Raw genomic sequence first — 19113 nt, forward strand, 5'->3', positions numbered from 1 at the left:
CCGGCCTGGCTAGAGAAGAGGGTGCAGGAGCAATGGGAGGGAAGGTCAACAGCACTTTGTTACAGTACAGGAAGGAAGAAGGAAGCTTTGACAGGTTTTCGTTAGGAAGTCATAATGAAAGCCAGGAAGGTGTTGCAGTAACCTAGGCTTGTCTTTCAAGAGAGTGGGCTGAATGGGGTAGCTGGGGACGTGGAGAGAAAACAGTGGATTCAGGAGACAAGTAGGAGGAAAGATTGGTGGGCCCAGTGTAGGGAGCAGAGGGTTTGAGATTGGGGGGTACAGGGGTGTGGCCTCTGGGTGGAGGAGTTGCCGCCAGAGCTTCCCCTCTCTATTGTGGCAGGTCTTTGAGGCCGTGTTGGCCTGGGTCAGATACGACCGGGAGCAGAGGGGACCCTGCCTGCCTGAGCTGCTGTCCAGTATCCGCCTGCCCCTCTGCCGGCCCCAGTTCCTGTCAGACCGAGTGCAGCAGGATGACCTGGTGCGTTGCTGCCACAAATGCAGGTGAGCAGAGGTGGGCCTGCACGAGGATGATGCCGAGGGTCTGGACGGAGAAGAGAACTTGGCCACTTAGCTCGGGGGAGGAAGGATTTGGAGTGGTCGTTCTTTTTTTTTTTTTTGCGGTACGCGGGCCTCTCACTGTTGTGGCCTCTCCCATTGCGAGAGGCCACTCCGCGGCATGTGGGATCTTCCTGGACCGGGGCACAAACCCGTGTCCCCTGCATCGGCAGGCGGACTCTCAACCACTGCGCCACCAGGGAAGCCCTGGAGTGGTCGTTCTTAATTCACAGCACACAGATTGATCTGCCTTCTGTCTAGAACCTGGAAGAGCCTGAGTCTCTCACCTTTGGGCAAAGAAATGTGCCGCATGGGAGCATCAAGGCAAAAGGGGCTTCCTCCCCTAAGTTATTTGAGGATTTTCTGGCATCTCCTTCCATTGAGCTGTTTGTGGACCTACAGGCGTCTATACTGCCTGCCCGGACCCTGTCCACACCAGCAGCTGACTTATTGGTGACTTCCTGGGGCTCCTCATCCTCTTCAGTAAACATTAGTCAGTGTGCTGGCCTCAGGTGGGTCTGCCCAGCTACAGTGATGGGCAGGGGTGGGGCATGTTTAGCAGCATGCAAAACTGTTACCCAGAGTAAATCAGAAACAACAGGGTGCAGCAGAGCCACCAAAACAGCTCAGGAGACGGCAGCCCTGTAGAAGGATTGTTATAAAAGTAGAGCAGCAGAGGAAAATACGCATCTTCCTTCAAGCTGCTCTTCATATTCACAGCTGGTTCAGGAGGGAGTCAGTGGCGTGGTCCACTCAGCGTGAAAGTGTGTGTGTCAGGGAGGGGTGGAGGTGTGGCTGGAGGTAGCTGAGACCCTGTGAGGAGCAGTCTCAAGGGTGCTGTTGGGGGAGTTTGAGCTTTGTTTTGTAGGCAGTGGGCAGTTTTCGAAGGGTCTTAGAAAACCAGCTTGGACCCCAGTGTGGAGGCTGGAATGGAGGGGTGAGGCTGGAGGCAGGGAGGTCTCTCAGGAGCAGTTGGCTTCTGCTGCCACAGTCCGGGTGAGATGGTTAATTGCTGGATGTGAGCCATAGGGATGGAAAGGAAGAGCTGGGTCTGAGTGGCAGCAGGATGCGAGCAGCTTGTTGAACCTCCCCAAGGCTAGCTATTTTAGGGAACACCCTGTTTTTCTTCTGTTAAACTAACAGAGATGGGCTCTGCTCATCTTGCCCCTCCAATGCTGAGCATGTCCCAATAGCTGTGTATAGTTTCCCCTGGACTCACCTGGGTTCTTTGAGACCAAACCTTCCAGAAGGCTTCTCCTCCCATGTTTCCCCTGCAGTTGTGGTTGGGGGAGCCAGGCTCAGACCTACAAATGTGGGCCAAGTGGAGAGAATACCTCCTGTCCTAGCATCTTGCACTTTATTCCAGGGACCTGGTGGATGAAGCAAAGGACTATCACCTCATGCCAGAGCGCCGGCCCCACCTGCCAGCTTTCAGAACTCGGCCTCGCTGCTGCACATCTATCGCTGGGCTCATCTATGCCGTGGGGGGCCTCAACTCAGCAGGTATCTTGCAGCTCCCCTTTGTAGAACCCTGTCTTGGATGCCGTGGTTGAAGAAGCACCAAACAACCTAGCCTGGCCCTCTGCTTCCTCCCCCTTGATGTCACCACCTTTATCCCTCTTGATTTTATATAATTGTTCTGCAGTTAGCGCATGTCAGATATTAATACCATTGAAGCAGAATATCAACGCAAAAGGGACCTCTAGAACCCCAGAGGCCTGGCCCCCTTCCTTCACAATGGGGACGTCGAGGCCCAGAGAACTTTAGCTATGTTCACACAAGCCTTTTTTCTGAGCAAGGACTAGAACTCAGGTCCTGGTTCCTGAGCCTGCACTCTTCCCCTAATATCACGTCACCTATGGGATTTACTCAGCTTTGGATAGGATATATTCAGAGACCCAATTCTGTTACCAGGCTAATCACATTCGGTCATGTGGATCTCTGGACTTAGACTGTGAGAGTGTCACCGTAAGAAGGAAGATTCTCCAAATACGCACGGTCTGCACTATCAATACTTTTTACTCTTCACCTCTTACCTCCAGTGAAACCCACATGCCTTGTAGTCCGTGTATTATTGGCAGTTCTTGTATCATACAGTCAAGTTTTCAGGAAACCTCCATGGGGCACCCCCACTCCTGCCCACCCCAGGCACCACTGCAGGGCAGTAGCAGTCTAGGAGAGGGCAGGGGAGACACCTGAAACCTTGCAGTGCAGTGGCAAAGGGAGTCGTCACCTCGGATGTGAAGGCCAAGCCTTTTCAGAGTCAGCCCAAGCTTGTGGGAGGTGGGGAGCTGGTGGGAGGTGGAGAGCTGGTGGGCAGTCCTGGGCAGTTTCGTTTTTAATTGAAAGTTAATGGGAGGTGGGTACTGGCCTACGCTACTTGTTAACCATATGACCTGGAAAAGGTAAGTCCTCAACTAGTAAATGCTAGAGCATGGCAGGTGCTGAGTGTCCCAAAGCAGAATAAAACAGGGAGGCGGTTATTTTATTTGATCTTAAAAAACTGATGAAAACGGTAGGGTTGGAGTTATTATTCCTTGCTTCTGTGACTACTATGTATTGAGCACTTGGTATATTCTAGAACTGTGCTAGGTGTTTTACATATTATATCATTTAATCCTCATGGGAACTCTGCTATGGAGATTATTTCACATGTGAGAACAGAAGATGGGGACACAAAGCAGCTTGCCCAGGGTCACCGCTAGGAAGTGAGAGTCGCATTGGAAGCCATCTCCTGCTCTGTGTCGGGGAAATAGTGGTTCCATTTGCCTTCACCTCTGCCTTTAAGCAGGTGAAGAACCTCCTTGCAACTTAAAACTGCCCTCTCTAGAAAGTAAATAAATGCCTCCTGTCTGATTCTGATTTTCCTTAAAGAATTAAGTTTGAGGTTGTCATGGCTGCAGTTTCTTAGTGGGCCCTCCTGGCTTGAGTAATTGCGGGAAGAGCTGATAGGACGAAGTTGAACATTCCGTATAATCATTGCGCAACAGCTGTGATCTAAACGAGCGGTCTCATTTGTTTTAATTTGAGTAGCAAATTTTTATGCAGGTGATTCCCTGAATGTGGTGGAAGTGTTCGACCCCATCGCCAATCGCTGGGAGAAGTGCCATCCCATGACCACAGCCCGCAGCCGTGTCGGTGTGGCCGTGGTGAACGGACTCCTCTATGCCATCGGGGGATATGACGGCCAGCTGCGGCTGAGCACTGTGGAGGTCTACAACCCAGAGACGGACACGTGGACCCGTGTGGGGAGCATGAATAGCAAGAGAAGGTATTCTGGGAGCCGGCCTGTACATCCTGAGCATACATACCAGGCATCTGGGGGACACCATGCTAGACAAGCAGGGCACATTATAAAGTAGACGCTAGCTTCAGCCTGGGGATCCCCTGCAGCCAGGCCAGCCACTGCCCGTACCTCCTGGAAGCCAGCCCCCATCTGCTTAAAAGTAAAACCCCTGCCTTGTCCTTTGAGGAACTTGGGGAGACAAGACAGGGAAGACAGGGACGTGTGGAAGTTGTATTATTATTTAAGTGCCAGGTAAGAACTAAAGGTTTGTATTATGGAAGATGCGAGGCAGGAGAGAAGCTGGACTGGAACATCTGGAAGATTTCAGGGAAGAGATGAGATTAAAGTTGAAACCTGAAGAATAAGGAGGATTTAACTTTATTAGTCATAAAAGGGAATCCGAGGTGTTCCTCTTTATACTTTCTTTCCCCCAGGATCCCTGCCCCACATGTGCTTTCACTACCAGGGAGTGTGTGAACTACAACAATGCTCTTTACTTCTGGATGCCACACGTCCCCCAGGCATGAGCACACAGCTAGTTGTGAGGTGGACCGAATTTATGTCTCTTTTTTTTTAAATAAAATTTTTAATTAATTACTTTATTTATTTATTTATTTTGGGCTGCATTGGGTCTTCGTTGCTGTGCGCAGGCTTTCTCTAGTTGCGGCCAGCCTTACTCTTCCTTGCGGTGCGCGGGCTTCTCATTGCGGTGGCTTCTCTTGTTGCAGAGCGCAGGCTCTAGGCGCGCGGGCTCTAGAGCGCAGGCTCAGTAGTTGTGGCACATGGGCTGAGTTGCTCCGTGGCATGTGGGATCCTCCTGGACCAGGGCTCAAACCCGTGTCCCCTGCATTGGCAGGCGGATTCTTAACCACTGCGCCACCAGGGAAGTCCCGAATTTATTTCTCTTAACGCCTTCCAGCCACTTGTCTCTTCCTGCTCACATTTCCTGAGTAAGAAAACATAGTGCCTCTATTTAGTCTTCTTAGTGCCAAAGTGACTGGCAGCATCCTTCCTTATGTCAGCCGTGTGTGGGGTATTGTCATGGTTGGACGGCAGGAGCTTTGGAGGGGGAGAGTGTAACTGGACAGGCTCTGTGTTCTCCTACCCTTGGGGTAGCCGCCCCAGATTGTGGTGTTTTGTTTGTTTGTTTGTTTGTTTTTGGCTGCGTTGGGTCTTCGTTGCTGCACGTGGGCTTTCTCTAGTCGCGGCATGTGGGCTTTCTCTAGTCGCGGCGAGCCGGGGCTTCTCTTCGTTGCGGTGCGTGGGCTTCTCATTGCGGTGGCTTCTCTTGTTATGGAGCACGGGCTCTAGGCGCACGGGCTTCAGTAGTTGTGGCGCACGGGCTTAGTTGCTCCATGGCATGTGGAATCTTCCTGGACCAGGGCTCAAACCTGTGTCCCCTGCATTGGCAGGCAGATTCTTAACCACTACGCCACCAGGGAAGCCCCCAGATCATGGTTTCAGATGACGCTCTGATGTTTCTCTTCCGAAACTAACGGAAGATAGGACAGCCATCCAAGGCCCCATACCTGTTTAACCAGAACGGCTCTGCGTTTATCCCTTTTATGTATTGAGCTTCCTTGACATATGCCCAACTTTAGGAGGAAAAAGTTAAATGAAATTTTTTTTTGAAAGGGGCAGTTCGAAAACCACTGGACCAGTTGCCCTTTAAAGGCCTTTCTGCTTTGTAATTCTCTCGTCTGAGTATTTGCCTTACAGACCCCTTTGTCTGGCCATGATTTGGGTTTTCTACTTGTAAGATCACGTGACCGCCAAAAAAAAAGATCAAGTCACTGCATGTGGTCAGGAAGAAGAGTCATGTTGCAGTGTGGAAGTCCTTTGCCACATGAAACTGTCACACGAAACTGTCACACATGGTCCGTGATACACATGGTGTATCACGTTCAGTAGTGTGTGTTTGTGGCCTTGAGCAGGGGGAATCTGCCTTTGTACCAGTAAGATTCACAAAAGGCCAAAGTAGCTTTGTTTCTGGAAGAAAAAATATGTATATAAGATCTACTCCTCCCGAAGCCGTAAGCTACACTCTCATGGTTCCTTCCTCCCCCCACCCCCCACCTCTGCTTCCGTACTTCCCCTTCTTGCTCCTTGGATACTTTGCAGCTTTCTGTGGCCTCCAATGACTCACTGCTCCATATATATCCCCAACCAGGAGGGCCTTTCTCACTTTGATGTCAATCAGTTGTTCTTCATTGTGTGTCTGCTCTGGGCCACTTGCTAGCTGTGATGTCACAGGGTTTGGAGTGCTGCCTGGGAGGAGCCCTCCGGGTAGCCCTTTCCCTCACTGTGGTTAATGCCCTGTTATTAGTAGTGTGGGCCCAGCTCCATTTCGTCCCCTTTAAATTACAGGCTACCTTAAAATGTTCATAGTCACTTCTTCCCTGATGAACCACACACCCTCTGTCCTGCCAGTTGGTGACAGCCTCCTTTCTGCCGTCATCCCCTGTCCTTCTCCAGTCTTCCAGGCTGCTTGCGTGGAGCCTTCTCCCATGCCTTATCCAGTCCACACTGGTCAGCATTTCTTCCCCTTGTCTCTTCACACTGTCTTTACTGTTTCATTGATAGTTAATCTCACACAGTTTTGTGGCACCTCTCAATTCTTCCTCACATTTTTGTTGAACTCCTAAATTGTTACTTTTGTCCACTTCTAGAAGGATAGTGACATGTCTAGTGAGGTTGTGACCTTCCCACAGTCCTCTCCCAAGGCAGGTCCTTTTCCTCTTTCAGGCTGGTTCAGGGACATCGTGTGTATCACTTTGATTTGCTGTGTACATTTGAAAGGGGGCTATAAAGCCTGGTATAGTTTATCTTCCTATTTGTTAGGCACCCAGATTCATTTTTAATCTTCTTCAGCATCAGGTTTGAAAACAGTGAATCGGGCAGCTTGGCATTCATGTTTAAGTTTTCATGAGGCTTTATGTAGAAGATTCTTAGGAGAGCTTGGCATGATGAACAGTGTGGGAATCAGACTTGTGTCATTGAAATCTAAGGCATGCCTCTCTGGGCAGCCCTGAGAGGATAGCCCAGACTCCCCAAGCCACAGCTACTCATCTATACAGTGGTGATGGTGATGCTTCATGCAGGATGTGGTGAGAGTGGAAAATAGCAAGTGTGGAGCACCTGATGTGTGTAGTAAGTACGAAACAACCAGAAGCTGTTGCCTCACCCACTAAGACAAATTAGGGGACATGCAGGGCCGTGTATGTAATGAAAAGATGTCTGTCAAACTTTATAGTGAATTGCGTGGGAAAATCAAGGTAACACAACAAACGTATGTTGAGGGCTTGTTACGTACAAAGCACCACATTAAGTACTGTCAGGGTCACACCGGTAGAGACCCCAGTCTTCCAGGAGGTCCCCACTTGTTAAGAGGTGGCAGGTCGATTCCTGGTACCCTGTGGGCAGGAGTCTGGCTTGCTCAGTTCTCCACACCTGGTGCGTGGGACGGTGTGCCTCATGAGGGCCTGATGAAAACGTGCTGAACGAATGGATGACTGACAGGAGCTGTGATAAAGGAGCTGTTCTGGGAGTGTGGGGTTAGGAGGGAGTAATTCTTGCTGGGCAATGCAGGATGGCTTTTGGAGGAGGAGAGAGAGGAATTTGGCCTGGGCCTTAAAGGTAAATCAGACCCTGAGCACGGCAGGGCAGAAGATGAGCATATCAGGGACTGAGGAGGAGGGAGAGGAAGTAACCCCAGGCAGGGGGGCGGGAGGCAAGAGGAACCACAGGGCAGCTCCTTTCCCCTCAGTGTTACACTTTGCTTAGTCACATTCCTGGGATTTAGGTCTGTTCTAGAAAGAGGCAGTTGGGGGCTAGGTTTACTTCTCAGTGAGCGTGAGAGGTTGCCCCAAGAAATCTGAGGCCCACCGGGATGACACCTCTGTTTCAGTGCCATGGGGACGGTCGTGCTGGACGGGCAGATCTACGTCTGTGGTGGCTATGATGGCAACTCTTCTCTCAACTCTGTGGAGACCTACTCACCTGAGACGGACAAGTAAGGACTCCAGCTCCCCTGGGGCAACTGAAGCTTGCTAAACAGAGTATGAAAAATCAGAACTGCAGTCTTTTAATCATGCTTCTAAGGATAGGGAATATCTCACCTATTTAGCCCCTGTAGTACCTTGCATATAATAGGCATTTAATAACCTTTGGTTAAATGAATGAATGATTAACTAAATTCTGAAAACAGTCTGCTTAGATACTTGGAAACAGTTATTAATGCTCTGTACCTCTTAACTAAATCAGCGCATTTTAATAGAAATGCAGGTGAAAAGGGATGAGAAATAGATGAACAGCCCTTTCCAAAGTGGGTAGGATAGGATTTGGGAAAAAAAAGTTACATTTCAGATACTCAAAGAAGCTTGGGAAGCATCGATGTCTGTACCACCAGAGGCCTCATCTTCCCATAATACATATTACTATTTTAAAGACTGAAAAATTATGCGGCATAGAAACCTCTTTAACTTCATTTTATCTAACACCTATCACCATCTGGTGGACTTATTTTGCGGAACACTCTTTGGAAAACACTGGCAAGGTTAGCCCGAGTTCTTCATTTCAGTATTTGAATCTGCTTTTACTATAACAATATAAGCACATTAGTAGAATGGATTCATCACAGTGCTTTTAAGCCAATATTCCATTCACTTAACCAACTTACTGTGTATCGGGCAGCGAGCAGGGTGTCTCAGATCCTTAAGTAGCACCTAGTCTGTTGGGGCCTCAGCACAAGGTGATCGTCCTCCCTTGGGTGCCTATGTCTAGAGCTCTTGGGCACAGAGTGGGGAGGGCTCTCATCTTCCCCACAGCTTGGGGGGAGAGTCAGGTTGCAGAGATGTCTTCTAAGGGGAGACCCATCGTGGATAGTGGGAGACGTGCATCCCAGGTGGGGGGACAGCAGGAAGAGAGGCTTGGAGATAAGAAAGAGCTGTGTGTGGTTGAGGAGCAGGTGTGGGTGGCGCATGGCAGGAGGCGAAGCTGGAAAGTGGATGAGGACCAAGTGGTAAAGAACCACATTAAGGAACTTGGACTCTGCCTTAGAGGAAACAGGAGTCCTCACTAGAGGACGTGCTGTGCAGGATCGGAATGGGGATGTTCTGAAAGCCAGGCCACCTGTAAGGGGACTGTTGCAGTAGTCCAGTGAGAGGCCAGAGCTAGGGCAGCAGTAGTGGGATGGGGACAAGCAGTGACTAGGAAGCAAACCAGGGGGGTCGTGGTGACCACAGAATGTTGAGGATGACGGAGAAGAGGTCATAAAAATGCTGAGATTATAAGTATAGCAACTAGGTAGCTAGTGGTCCCATTATCGAGACCAGGGAGTGTGATGGAGGAGCAGATCTGTCAGAGACGTCTTGCTTGGGCAATGCTAATTTTGAGTGCCGGCAGAGATGACCAGCTATGGGCCCGAAGCTTAAAGTGAGAGGCGGCAGCCAGAGTGAGCCCTTAGCAGAGGTGGTGTGGGAGGCGATAAGAAGTGGGGAGATTGTCCAGGGTGAGACGGAGCACAGCACAGTTCCCCTGAATCCTTCTAAGCTGTCTTGGGAGGACAGGAACACCAAATCTCATGGCTCCCCTTCTACTTTGCCTCTTTCCTGAAGGTGGACTGTGGTGACCCCGATGAGCTCCAATCGCAGTGCTGCAGGGGTTACAGTCTTTGAGGGCAGGATATACGTGTCGGGCGGCCATGACGGTTTGCAGATCTTCAATAGTGTGAGTCTGGGCTCCTCCTGGGCTAAGGGCACCCACTCTTGTTATCTTTGCGAGTTATTTTGAAAGGATATTCTTTGGAAAAAGCCTCAGCCTTGCCATTGCTAGGTAAGGTGTCATCTAGAGGCCTCAGGCCATCTGCCGCATGCTCCGAAATGCTTCCAAGAATGGGAACCAGTGTGCACAAAGGAGAGAGGTAGGGTGTGGCCATACCACCCACACGCCCACCCTGTTCAGTTCCCCAGCGGATGCTGCGTGAGACCCGGTGAAATTCCTGCCCAAAGTAAGCCCAGTCATATACAGAGGGTGAATTTTCAAATAGTTGCATTCTTCTGGATAATTTGTTTGAAATTGCATTTATTCTTTTAAAAAAATCTCGAGAGCCACTTGCTGGTCACTCCAAAGTCAGTCAATGCTGTGAGGGAACACACTGTGCACGGATCTCAGGAGACCCTACTCTCATCCCAGCTCTGTCACTACATAGCAGTGCATCCTGGGCAACTCCTTGATTTGTTTCCTCAGGTGTAAACAGAACTGGTCAGGTTAAGCCATCTCTCTCTCATCTGTCCCTATAAGCCCACGAGCAGGTGCGCAGCTGAGGAAACTGGGCATCAGGGGCAGAGCACACACTGGCAGAGCTCCTTGTCCCCAGGCCTCCCCCTGGGACCTGATGCCAGGTGGGCCACCGGTGACCAAGCTTTGGCTTTGACTGAGCCTGCACCTGTCTCCCCGCTGCAGGTGGAGCACTACAACCACCACACAGCCACCTGGCACCCGGCGGCTGGCATGCTCAACAAGCGCTGCCGGCACGGAGCTGCATCCCTGGGAAGCAAGATGTTTGTGTGCGGGGGCTACGACGGCTCGGGCTTCCTCAGCAGCGCCGAGGTGTATAGCTCTGTGGCGGACCAGTGGTGCCTGATAGTCCCCATGCACACACGCCGGAGCCGGGTCTCCCTGGTGGCCAGCTGTGGGCGGCTCTACGCCGTGGGGGGCTACGATGGACAGTCGAACCTGAGCTCGGTGGAGATGTACGACCCAGACACGGACCGCTGGACGTTTATGGCCCCCATGGCATGTCACGAGGGAGGGGTCGGTGTGGGCTGCATCCCTCTCCTCACCATCTAAGGCGAAGGGTGGGATGTGGTGGAGTAGGGATCTGGTACAAACACAGGCACTTCCTTCCAGGGTTAGTCCCCCTCGGAAGAGGTGGTGGACCAGAAGACAGGGTGAAATGTGAGCTCGCCAGAGGTACAGTTTTCCAGGTGCTGAAGTCCTCCCTCCCTGTGCAGCCCTTGTGACCTTCAGGCCTAGGTCATCAAGATGCACAGCGTGGGACAGAAGCCCCTCTGGGTCCCACAGCTGGTGACACAGGACTGCTTTGCTGGTCCGCATGTCCACAGGCTCCATCCAAGCCCAGCTCCCACCTGCCACAGCTCTGTGGGTCGCCCATCTGCAGAGTGTCTTCCATCTGACACTCCTTGCCTACTGCTTGCCAGCTGTGTTGTGGCCAGTTTGCGATGGGGTGGCTTCAGTGGCCAAGCGTGTTGGAAACTGTGGGGTGTGGGTGGGAGAGGAGGGACACAGGCCGGGTTGTCCTCACTGCGAGGCTGCAGCCATGGCAGTGCTGGTTGCACACACGTACCTCCTCCTTCCATCCGAGCGCACCGAGAATTTTGTCTGCATTGCTGAGTAAGCACGAAGAACAGAAGCTTTTCCTGTGTCTAATTTTGGGATTTCAGCGAGGTCTTTTTCATCTTGTTCAGGAGAAACAGAGGGAGAGGATAAAAGATACTTGAAAGAAACTGAAGGAAAGTTAAAGAAACACTTGAAAGAAACTGAAAAGAAAAATAATTTTTTAAAGTGAACATTTTTTTGCAAGAAGAAAACATAAAAGACACTAGAGGCAAATATGTGTTTAAATGGAAAACCACCCAACGTGAAAAGGGTGGTATCCGCTCCCACATTCGGATCCCAGGGTCCTAAGGCCTCGCATGGCACTCGGGGTTCCCTCTGAGCCCCTGTGTGTCCAGAATCAGTGCGCACTCGACCAGTCCTGTAGCAAGGTGCTCGTGGGGTTTGTCTTCACACCCACTATCAGAGGACTTTTTTAATCGTAGGCTTAGCGAGTTGGCTAAGTTATTGCCACTCTTCTAGGTGGGAGCTCCCAGCTTGTCGCTGGAGGCTCCAGATGCCCCTGTGGTTATCTCCCACTGCCACCATGGCACTCATGCAGATTCCCACCCCACTTTCATTCCTTCCTTGTTTGACCAGCAGGAAACAGCAGGTCTGGCCAGATTCTCATTTGCCCATCTATCATTCTTGGATAGTTTTCTTCATCGTGATGCTTCTGAGGTACATTGACCATTTGTACCTCTAGAACCTAACCAGAGACTTGGTCCTTCCACCAGCCACGGCTGGCTTGGTCCAGTAACCATATCTACCCTGCCAGTCCGCTGCTCCTCCATCCACTCGCCAATTCCAGGGGTCTGGTCTCCCCTCCAGCCCTTGGCAGACTGACCAGCAAGGTGGACCTTTATATTCTAGCAAAGCTGGCTTTATGACATAAAGAACTAAAAGCCGAAAGAATCTCTTGCTGCTGCAAAGAACAGATTTTATATTTCTTCCTATGATCTTAGCTAATGACCTCTTGAAGAGACTCCATGCTCCTCCTTCCTCCTCCCTGGATGGGACCTTGATGCTGCACAGTGGGACCCCAACAGGAGGACTCTTCTCTTACCAGTGCACTGGGCAGTGGAGCTGTCCTTCAACTGCTGCTGCCAAAATTTGGTTTTCCAAAATTCTTCCAGTAGAGACTAAAAGAGGATACATTTCCAATGCAAGATTGGGTCTCAGGGTCCCAATCTCTACTTGGTTGGTCTCCTGCCCATCGCTGCCTGCCTGGGTGTCCTGGAAGCCTGTTCAGAAAGGCACCATGTGACACCTGAGACGTCTCTCCTACCCTGGGACTGTGAGGTTTACCAGTGTGTGCAATCGCCATGTTTCCAGAGGGAAGTACCTTTGTTACCTGCCACTTAGGAGCTGGGCCTCTGCTAAAAGCACTTGAAAATGATGTTTTTATTTTAAAAGACTTAACAATCTGATATAGTTGAGCCTGGGCTTGTGGTAGAGCTCTGGCATTTCTGGCTCCCTGTCGGTTTGCCTGTTAGAGGTAGACTTGGAAGGAGGGTGGGGTCTGTTATTCCTGTTAGAGAGGAGTTATCAGTGCTTGTCTTCTTATTATAAGCCCCTTTCTTTTGTGAATTTGCAACAGCACTGACAAACCTGGGTTGTGAATGTGTAAAGAATCAACCAGTGGACCTCACCAGGTCCTTAGGATGCTGACCCAGATTTTGCCATTGGGGTTGAGAGATCATTTTCCCATGATCTGCTGCTCTTGTGATAGCCTTCCTACATCTACTCCCACTTCCTGGTGTAGAAGTTACACTGCTCCACCTGGGGTCAGTGTTTCCAAGTAAGATGAAGCCAGTGCCTTGATCTGGGCTCTGAGCTCAAGTGAGCAAACACTAACATTTTCACACTCTCCACAGTTGGTTCTCAGTCTGACGGTGATGATTGTTTACAGGTGGCTGGTCTGACCCTTTGGTGTTGGAGCCTTTCCAGTAAAACCATGAAAAGAAGAGATGCCACCCATAGGTATTGTGAAAAGGGTATAGGGCAGATACTGTGGACAGTGAACCTTGAGGTCCGGCCCAGCTCTGAGCAGAGGACTGTGGCATTCGCTGTCCTAGGGTATTTCCCCTTAGATAACACAAGTAACCTTCTCTTCTGGGTTTCATCCAAGAGCAAAGCCAGGATGGGAGCTGAAGTCCAGCCTTTTGACTTGGCCACAGAGATGTGAGTAGGTAGGAATTCCGATTCCCCCTCCCCCCAATTTATTGTTTCCCAGAAAAATCTTAATTCCTTTTATTTATAGAACGCATGTCTTTTGTGTTAAACCAAAGAGAAATAAAGAGTACACTCCTAATATCTTCTTGCCCTTTCCTGATTTTATTTTTTTTAAATTAGAGGTAAATCATATTTTTATCGTAATTCAGTGAAAAAATATTGGACAAAGTGAAAATATTTCTGTGAAAATAAGGAAAAAGCCCAACAGCATGGCAAAAGTAGTCTTTGGAGAGACGTGTATATTTTATGAGAATGGGTTCTGATGAAAAATATATGCAAAAGACTTCATGAGCGTGTTGCATATTTGCTCCTGTCCGGATCACCACTTCTCTTGGATTTCCCTCTTTCTTCACTCCCTGCCATAAAACTCCTAGAGTTCCTAAGTGGAATGTGACTGCCTGGGACCACCTGGAGCCAAAACCCCCAGCTCCTTTTTTATACCTCCAAGCCAGAGGTGCTTAGCTTTGGTGCACATAGAAGTCACTGGAAATTTTTTAAACCACAGATTGACTTGTAGAACCCTCCCCAGAGACCAATTCCCTAGGGCTGGGGTGCAGCTCAGGCCGTTGTGCAGGCAAGTTTCCACCATGGTTGGTATGCTCATCCCAGTGTGAGAACCAGACTCCAGTGTTTAGTTTCCTCTTTCCCAGATACAGCCACATTCCAGATCTGCCTTCCTGAGATTGCATCCTGGTTACTGTGGTGGTGGATTTTAGGAAACTCTTCATGCACACTTTTCCAAAAGTCAGTTTATGGTCAGCCTCATCCAGTGGGTAATGATTGTACTCTTGGATGACAACTTTTTTTGTGTGTGTGGCTGTGTTGGGTCTTCGTCACTGCACATGGCCTTTCTTTAGTTGCGGCGAGCGGGGGCTACTCTTCGTTGCAGTGCGCGGGCTTTGCGTTGCGGTGGCTTCTCTTGTTGCGGAGCATGGGCTGTAGACACACGGGCTTCAGTTAGTTGTGGCACACGGGCTCTAGAGCACAGGCTCAGTAGTTGTGGCTCACGGGCTTAGTTGCTCCGCGGCATGTGGGATCTTCCCAGACCAGGGATCAAACCCGTGTCCGCTGCATTGGCAGGCAGATTCCTATCCCCTGCACCACCAGGGAAGCCCTGGATGATAACTTTTTAAAAACGTTTTTGGAAGGGTATGTCACTCCCACATACACCCCCTCAGCATGTTTCACATATAAACACTGTTGATTCTCACTTGGTCCTCTTAGTAACCTCTGTGCAATAGGTGACATAGCTCATTTTAACATACATTTTCTCAGAAGGGCTGAGTAACTGACCTGATTCATCAACTAACTGGTAGTATCGTCAAGAATGGAGACCAGATCTCCACATTCACAGTCCAGTTCACCTGAGGAAAGCAGTGTCTTCGTCCTCTGGAGCAGCTGATTCATCCAGCCTCCATGCCCCGAGTGTGGAGGTCTGCTGCCCAGTACTGTGATGGCCTTCGAGAAGCAGACTGAGCAGCGAGAGAAAGAGAAGAACCCTGTTTGGATTATGGAAACAGGTACCTTTGTGTGGAAAAAAAGGAAACCAGATTATCTGTGGGCTCTACTGTGGGAGAAAGGTCAAATGCCTCTAAAGTATTAACAGCCCTTTCCATGTAGCCTACACCCCTTTGCTCAGAACCAAAGAGCTCATGGGTAGAGAGTGGACCAGTGAACTTTAGCTAGACTCATCTGCTTGACTGTCCATTTCTTTGCTGTTGTTGTTCTTTGAACTCTGCTTTCCCAACTAGCAGCAGAGCCCACTCCTCTTCACCCCAAAGATCAACAGTACTGGTTTTTACTGCTGCTCACAATAACATAACATTACCCAATGGAAAAATGGCAAGGGAATCTCACAGTTCTTACAGAAATTATCCCAGGCTTACTGTTTCCTATTTCATCTCTAGTGATACACAAATGTTTTCCTCTAATGGAGCTCAGTTCCCTATTTAATTCTCTTTTTCTAGGTTTGCAGTTCAGGATAAAAACCCAAACTACCTAGCATGGCATAGAAGGCTGCTGTGGTCTGGCATCTCTGGTCAGCCTAGTACTTCTCCTCCATGCTTGTCCCTGACTGTATCCCGGCAGGGCAGTGGCCTGTTTGCTTGTCTCACCCACTAGATGGTGAGCTCCTTAAGAGTCTCCACTATTGTGTACCAACACCAGACACATGGAAGAGACACAACCATTATGTTTCTTGATGAACTTGAGGTCAGGTATAGCCAGATTCAAAGTTCACCTAATCATGCTTCCTAGTTTCCCTTTGTTTTGCATCACTGTTGGTTTTTTTTTTTTTACAATTTTATTGAGGTATAATTTACATACCTTAACATTCACTCATTGTAAGTGCAGTTCAGTAGTTTGTAGTAAATGTGCAGAGTTGTGCAACCATTACCACTACCCCATTTTATACTATTTTCATCAATCCATAAAGCTTCCTCGTGCCCATACACAGTCCCCATTCTCACCCCTGTCCTTGGGCAACCACCATTTTGCTTTCTGTCTCTATAGATTTCCCTGTTCTAGATGTTTCATATAAATGGAATCATACAATATGTGTTCTTCTGTGTCTGGCTTCTTTCCTTAGAATAATGTTTTTGAAATTCATTCATGTCATAGAATATATCAATAGTTTGTTCTTTTTATTTTATTGTTCCTGAATAGTATTCCACTGTATGGATATACCACATTTTATTTATCCTTTTTTTTTTATCAGTTGGTGAATATTTAGATTGTTTCCAGTTTAGGGCTTTTATGAATAGTACTGCTATTATGTACAAGTTTTTGTGTGACATATATTTTCATTCCTCGAATATATTCCTAGGAGTGGAATTGCTGGGTCATACGTACGGTAAGTTTATGTTTAACCTTTTAAGAAACTGACAATTTGCATTTCTCTAACAACTAACGGTTTTTGAGCATCTTTTCATGTTCTTGTTAGCCATTTGTCTATCTGTAGTAAAATATCTACTGAAAACTTCCCCATTTTTAAATTGGGTCATATGTCTTATTGAGTTAAAGAATTCTTCACATATTCTGGATACAAATTCTTTATCAGATAAATGATTTGCAAATATTTTCTCCCAGTCTGTGGCTTGTCTTTTTATTTTCCTAATAGTGTCTTAATAATGTTGTAGAAGTTTTTAATTTTGATTAAGTTTAGTTTTATCAGTTATTTCTTTTATGAATTGTGCTTTTTGGTGTCATATCTTAAGAGCTTTTGCCCAACCCAAGGTCATGAAGAAATTCTTCTAGAAGTTTTATAATTTTAGCTCTTGTGTAGGTGTATAATCCATTTGAGTTAATTTTAGAATTCATCTTTTTTTGTGCGTGGATATCCATTTGTCCCAGCACATTTGTTGTAAAGGCTATCTCTTCCTCCATTGACTTGCTTTGGTACCTTTGTTGAAATCAGTTAACCATAAATATAAGTGTTTACTTCTACTTCTAGACTCTCAATTCTGTTTCATTGATCTCTATGCCTGTCCATGAGCCAATACCACACTGATTGTATGCTACTGAGTTTTCCAGCTTTAAAGTAAGTCTTAAAATTAGATAATGTAAGTTCTCCAACTTTGTTCTTTTTAAAAATTCTGTTGAATATTTTAGGTACTTTGCATTCCCATATAGCTTTTATAGGTCAGCTTGTCAATTTCTACAAAAAGTTTTCTGGGTTTTTAATAGATATTGTGTTGACTTTATAGTTCATTTGGGGAGAATTACCATACTGACAATACAAAGTCTTCCAATCCATGAACATGGAATGTCATTTGTTTAGATCTTCCCCTGTTTCTCTTAGCAATATTTTGCCATTTTTGTTGTATGAGTATTGCACTTCCTTCTGTTAAATTGATCCTAAGTATTTTTGTTTTTATGCTGTTGTGGATGGAAGTGCTTGCTTAATTTTAATTTGGGTTTTTTTTTGGTGCTAGTATATAGAAATACCATTGTTTTTTTGTATATTGATCTTATATCCTGTGACCTTGCTAGATTAGTTTTTCTTTTCTTTTTTTTTGGCTGCGCCACATGGCTTGAGGGATGTTCCCCAACCAGGGATTGAACCCGGGCCATAGCAGTGAAAATGCCGAAACCTAACCACTAGACTCCCAGGGAACTCCCTATTAGATTTTATCTTTTAAAATCAAAGATTGTATATGTGTATTCCTTGGGATTTTCTACATGCATGATATGTCATCTGTGAATAAAGACAGTTTCACTTTTTTTCTTTCCAATCCGGAAGCCTTTAATTTTTTCCTGCTTTGTTGCACTGGCTAGAATCTCCAGTACAGGGAGTTCCTTGGTGACCTAGTGGTTAGGACTTGCCGTGGCCCAGGTTCAATCCCTGGTTGCAGAACTGAGATCCTGAAAGCTGCGTGGCCTGGCCAAAAAAAAAAAGAACCTCCAGTACAATGTTGTGTAGAAGTTGCACAAGTGGACATTCTTGCCTTGTTCTCAGTCTGAGGGGGGAAAACGTTAAACATTTAGTCCTTCACCATTAAATATGTTAAGCTGTGGATTTTTTATCAATGTCTTTTTTCAAGTTGAAGAAGTTTTTTTTGTCTGTTTGTTTGTTTGCGGTACGCGGGCCTCTCACTGTTGTGGCCTCTCCCGTTGCGGAGCACAGGCTCCAGATGCGCAGGCTCAGCGGCCATGGCTCATGGGCCCAGCCGCTCTGCGGCATGTGGGATCTTCCTGGACCAGGGCGCGAACCCGTGTCCCCTGCATCGGCAGGCGGACTCGCAACCACTGCGCCACCAGGGAAGCCCTGAAGAAGTTTTTGTCATGAATGGGTTTTAGGTTTTATCAAATGCTTTTCCTGTACCTATTGAGATCATCATGTGGTTTTTGTCCTTTAAGCTGTTAATATGTATATAATACTAATTGATTTTCAAGATGTTGACCCAACATTGAATTCCTGAGATAAATCTCACTTAGTAATGGTGTGTAATCCTTTTTATGTTGCTGGATGGTTTGCTGATTTTTTAAGAGTAATTTCTGCATCTGTGTTCACTAGAGAGCTATTTTCTGTAGTTCTCTTTTCTTGTGATGTCTTTGGCCTTTGATACTGGCCTTATAGAATAAATGAAGTGTTTCCTACTTATTTCTCTAAGAGTTTGTGAAGAATTAGTATTATTTTTTAAAATATTTGATACAATTCACCAGTGAAGCCATCTGGGCCTGTTATTTGAAGGATGATTTTAAATTTCTAATTCAATTTTTTCACTTGCCTGGGGGCCTCCTGAGGGTGGGTACCCACTTTTCTTAGAAGGTTGGATTCTTGTGGTTAGGGATATTCTTGCACCATTAACGGAGATTGATATTACCAGAGTGGGCCTGGTCTGTGCCCTTACAAGCCCCTCACTTTCCCTCTCTCCCTTGTCTGGAGATGCTCACCTCTTCTTGTCTCAGAGATCATGATCATCTCTTCTCTCCACTCCGGTACTGCCCACTTCCACCTCTTTCTAACTTCCAAATATAAAGAGGCCTCAGAGCTCAGAGTGAGCTCTCCCTAGCTGATACTGCCCTTTCCCATATGTGAGGAAGGCATCTGGAGTCTTATCTCTGGGCCAGCACAGACTCACATATGCACTTGAATATGTCCCAGTATGACCATGTCCAAAGTGGAACCTCAAACCTGGTCA

At 47.7% G+C, this 19113-nt stretch overlaps 1 protein-coding gene across 5 annotated transcripts in view; it reads left to right on the top strand.

Moving 5' to 3' along the window:
* KLHL18 (kelch like family member 18) overlaps nucleotides 1-13552 on the top strand; it is a 66838-nt gene extending 53286 nt beyond the window's left edge. For 3 of the 5 annotated variants that reach the window (XM_029242288.1, XM_029242290.1, XM_029242289.1), the window contains 6 exons: nucleotides 341-501; nucleotides 1922-2058; nucleotides 3589-3826; nucleotides 7749-7853; nucleotides 9457-9568; nucleotides 10304-11536. In XM_029242288.1, coding sequence (XP_029098121.1) covers nucleotides 341-501; nucleotides 1922-2058; nucleotides 3589-3826; nucleotides 7749-7853; nucleotides 9457-9568; nucleotides 10304-10690 — 1140 coding nt within the window. In that variant the 3' untranslated portion in view covers nucleotides 10691-11536. Of the gene's footprint in view, nucleotides 1-340; nucleotides 502-1921; nucleotides 2059-3588; nucleotides 3827-7748; nucleotides 7854-9456; nucleotides 9569-10303 lie in introns of all 5 variants that reach the window. The other 2 variants (XM_029242287.1, XM_029242291.1) reach the window with 2 other exon arrangements.
* Nucleotides 13553-19113: the final 5561 nt, after the last annotated feature.

The sequence above is a fragment of the Monodon monoceros genome, unplaced genomic scaffold (assembly GCF_005190385.1).
Source record: "Monodon monoceros isolate NGI ecotype Baffin Bay Population unplaced genomic scaffold, NGI_Narwhal_1 Super_Scaffold_3, whole genome shotgun sequence".
NCBI classification, from domain to species: domain Eukaryota; kingdom Metazoa; phylum Chordata; class Mammalia; order Artiodactyla; family Monodontidae; genus Monodon; species Monodon monoceros.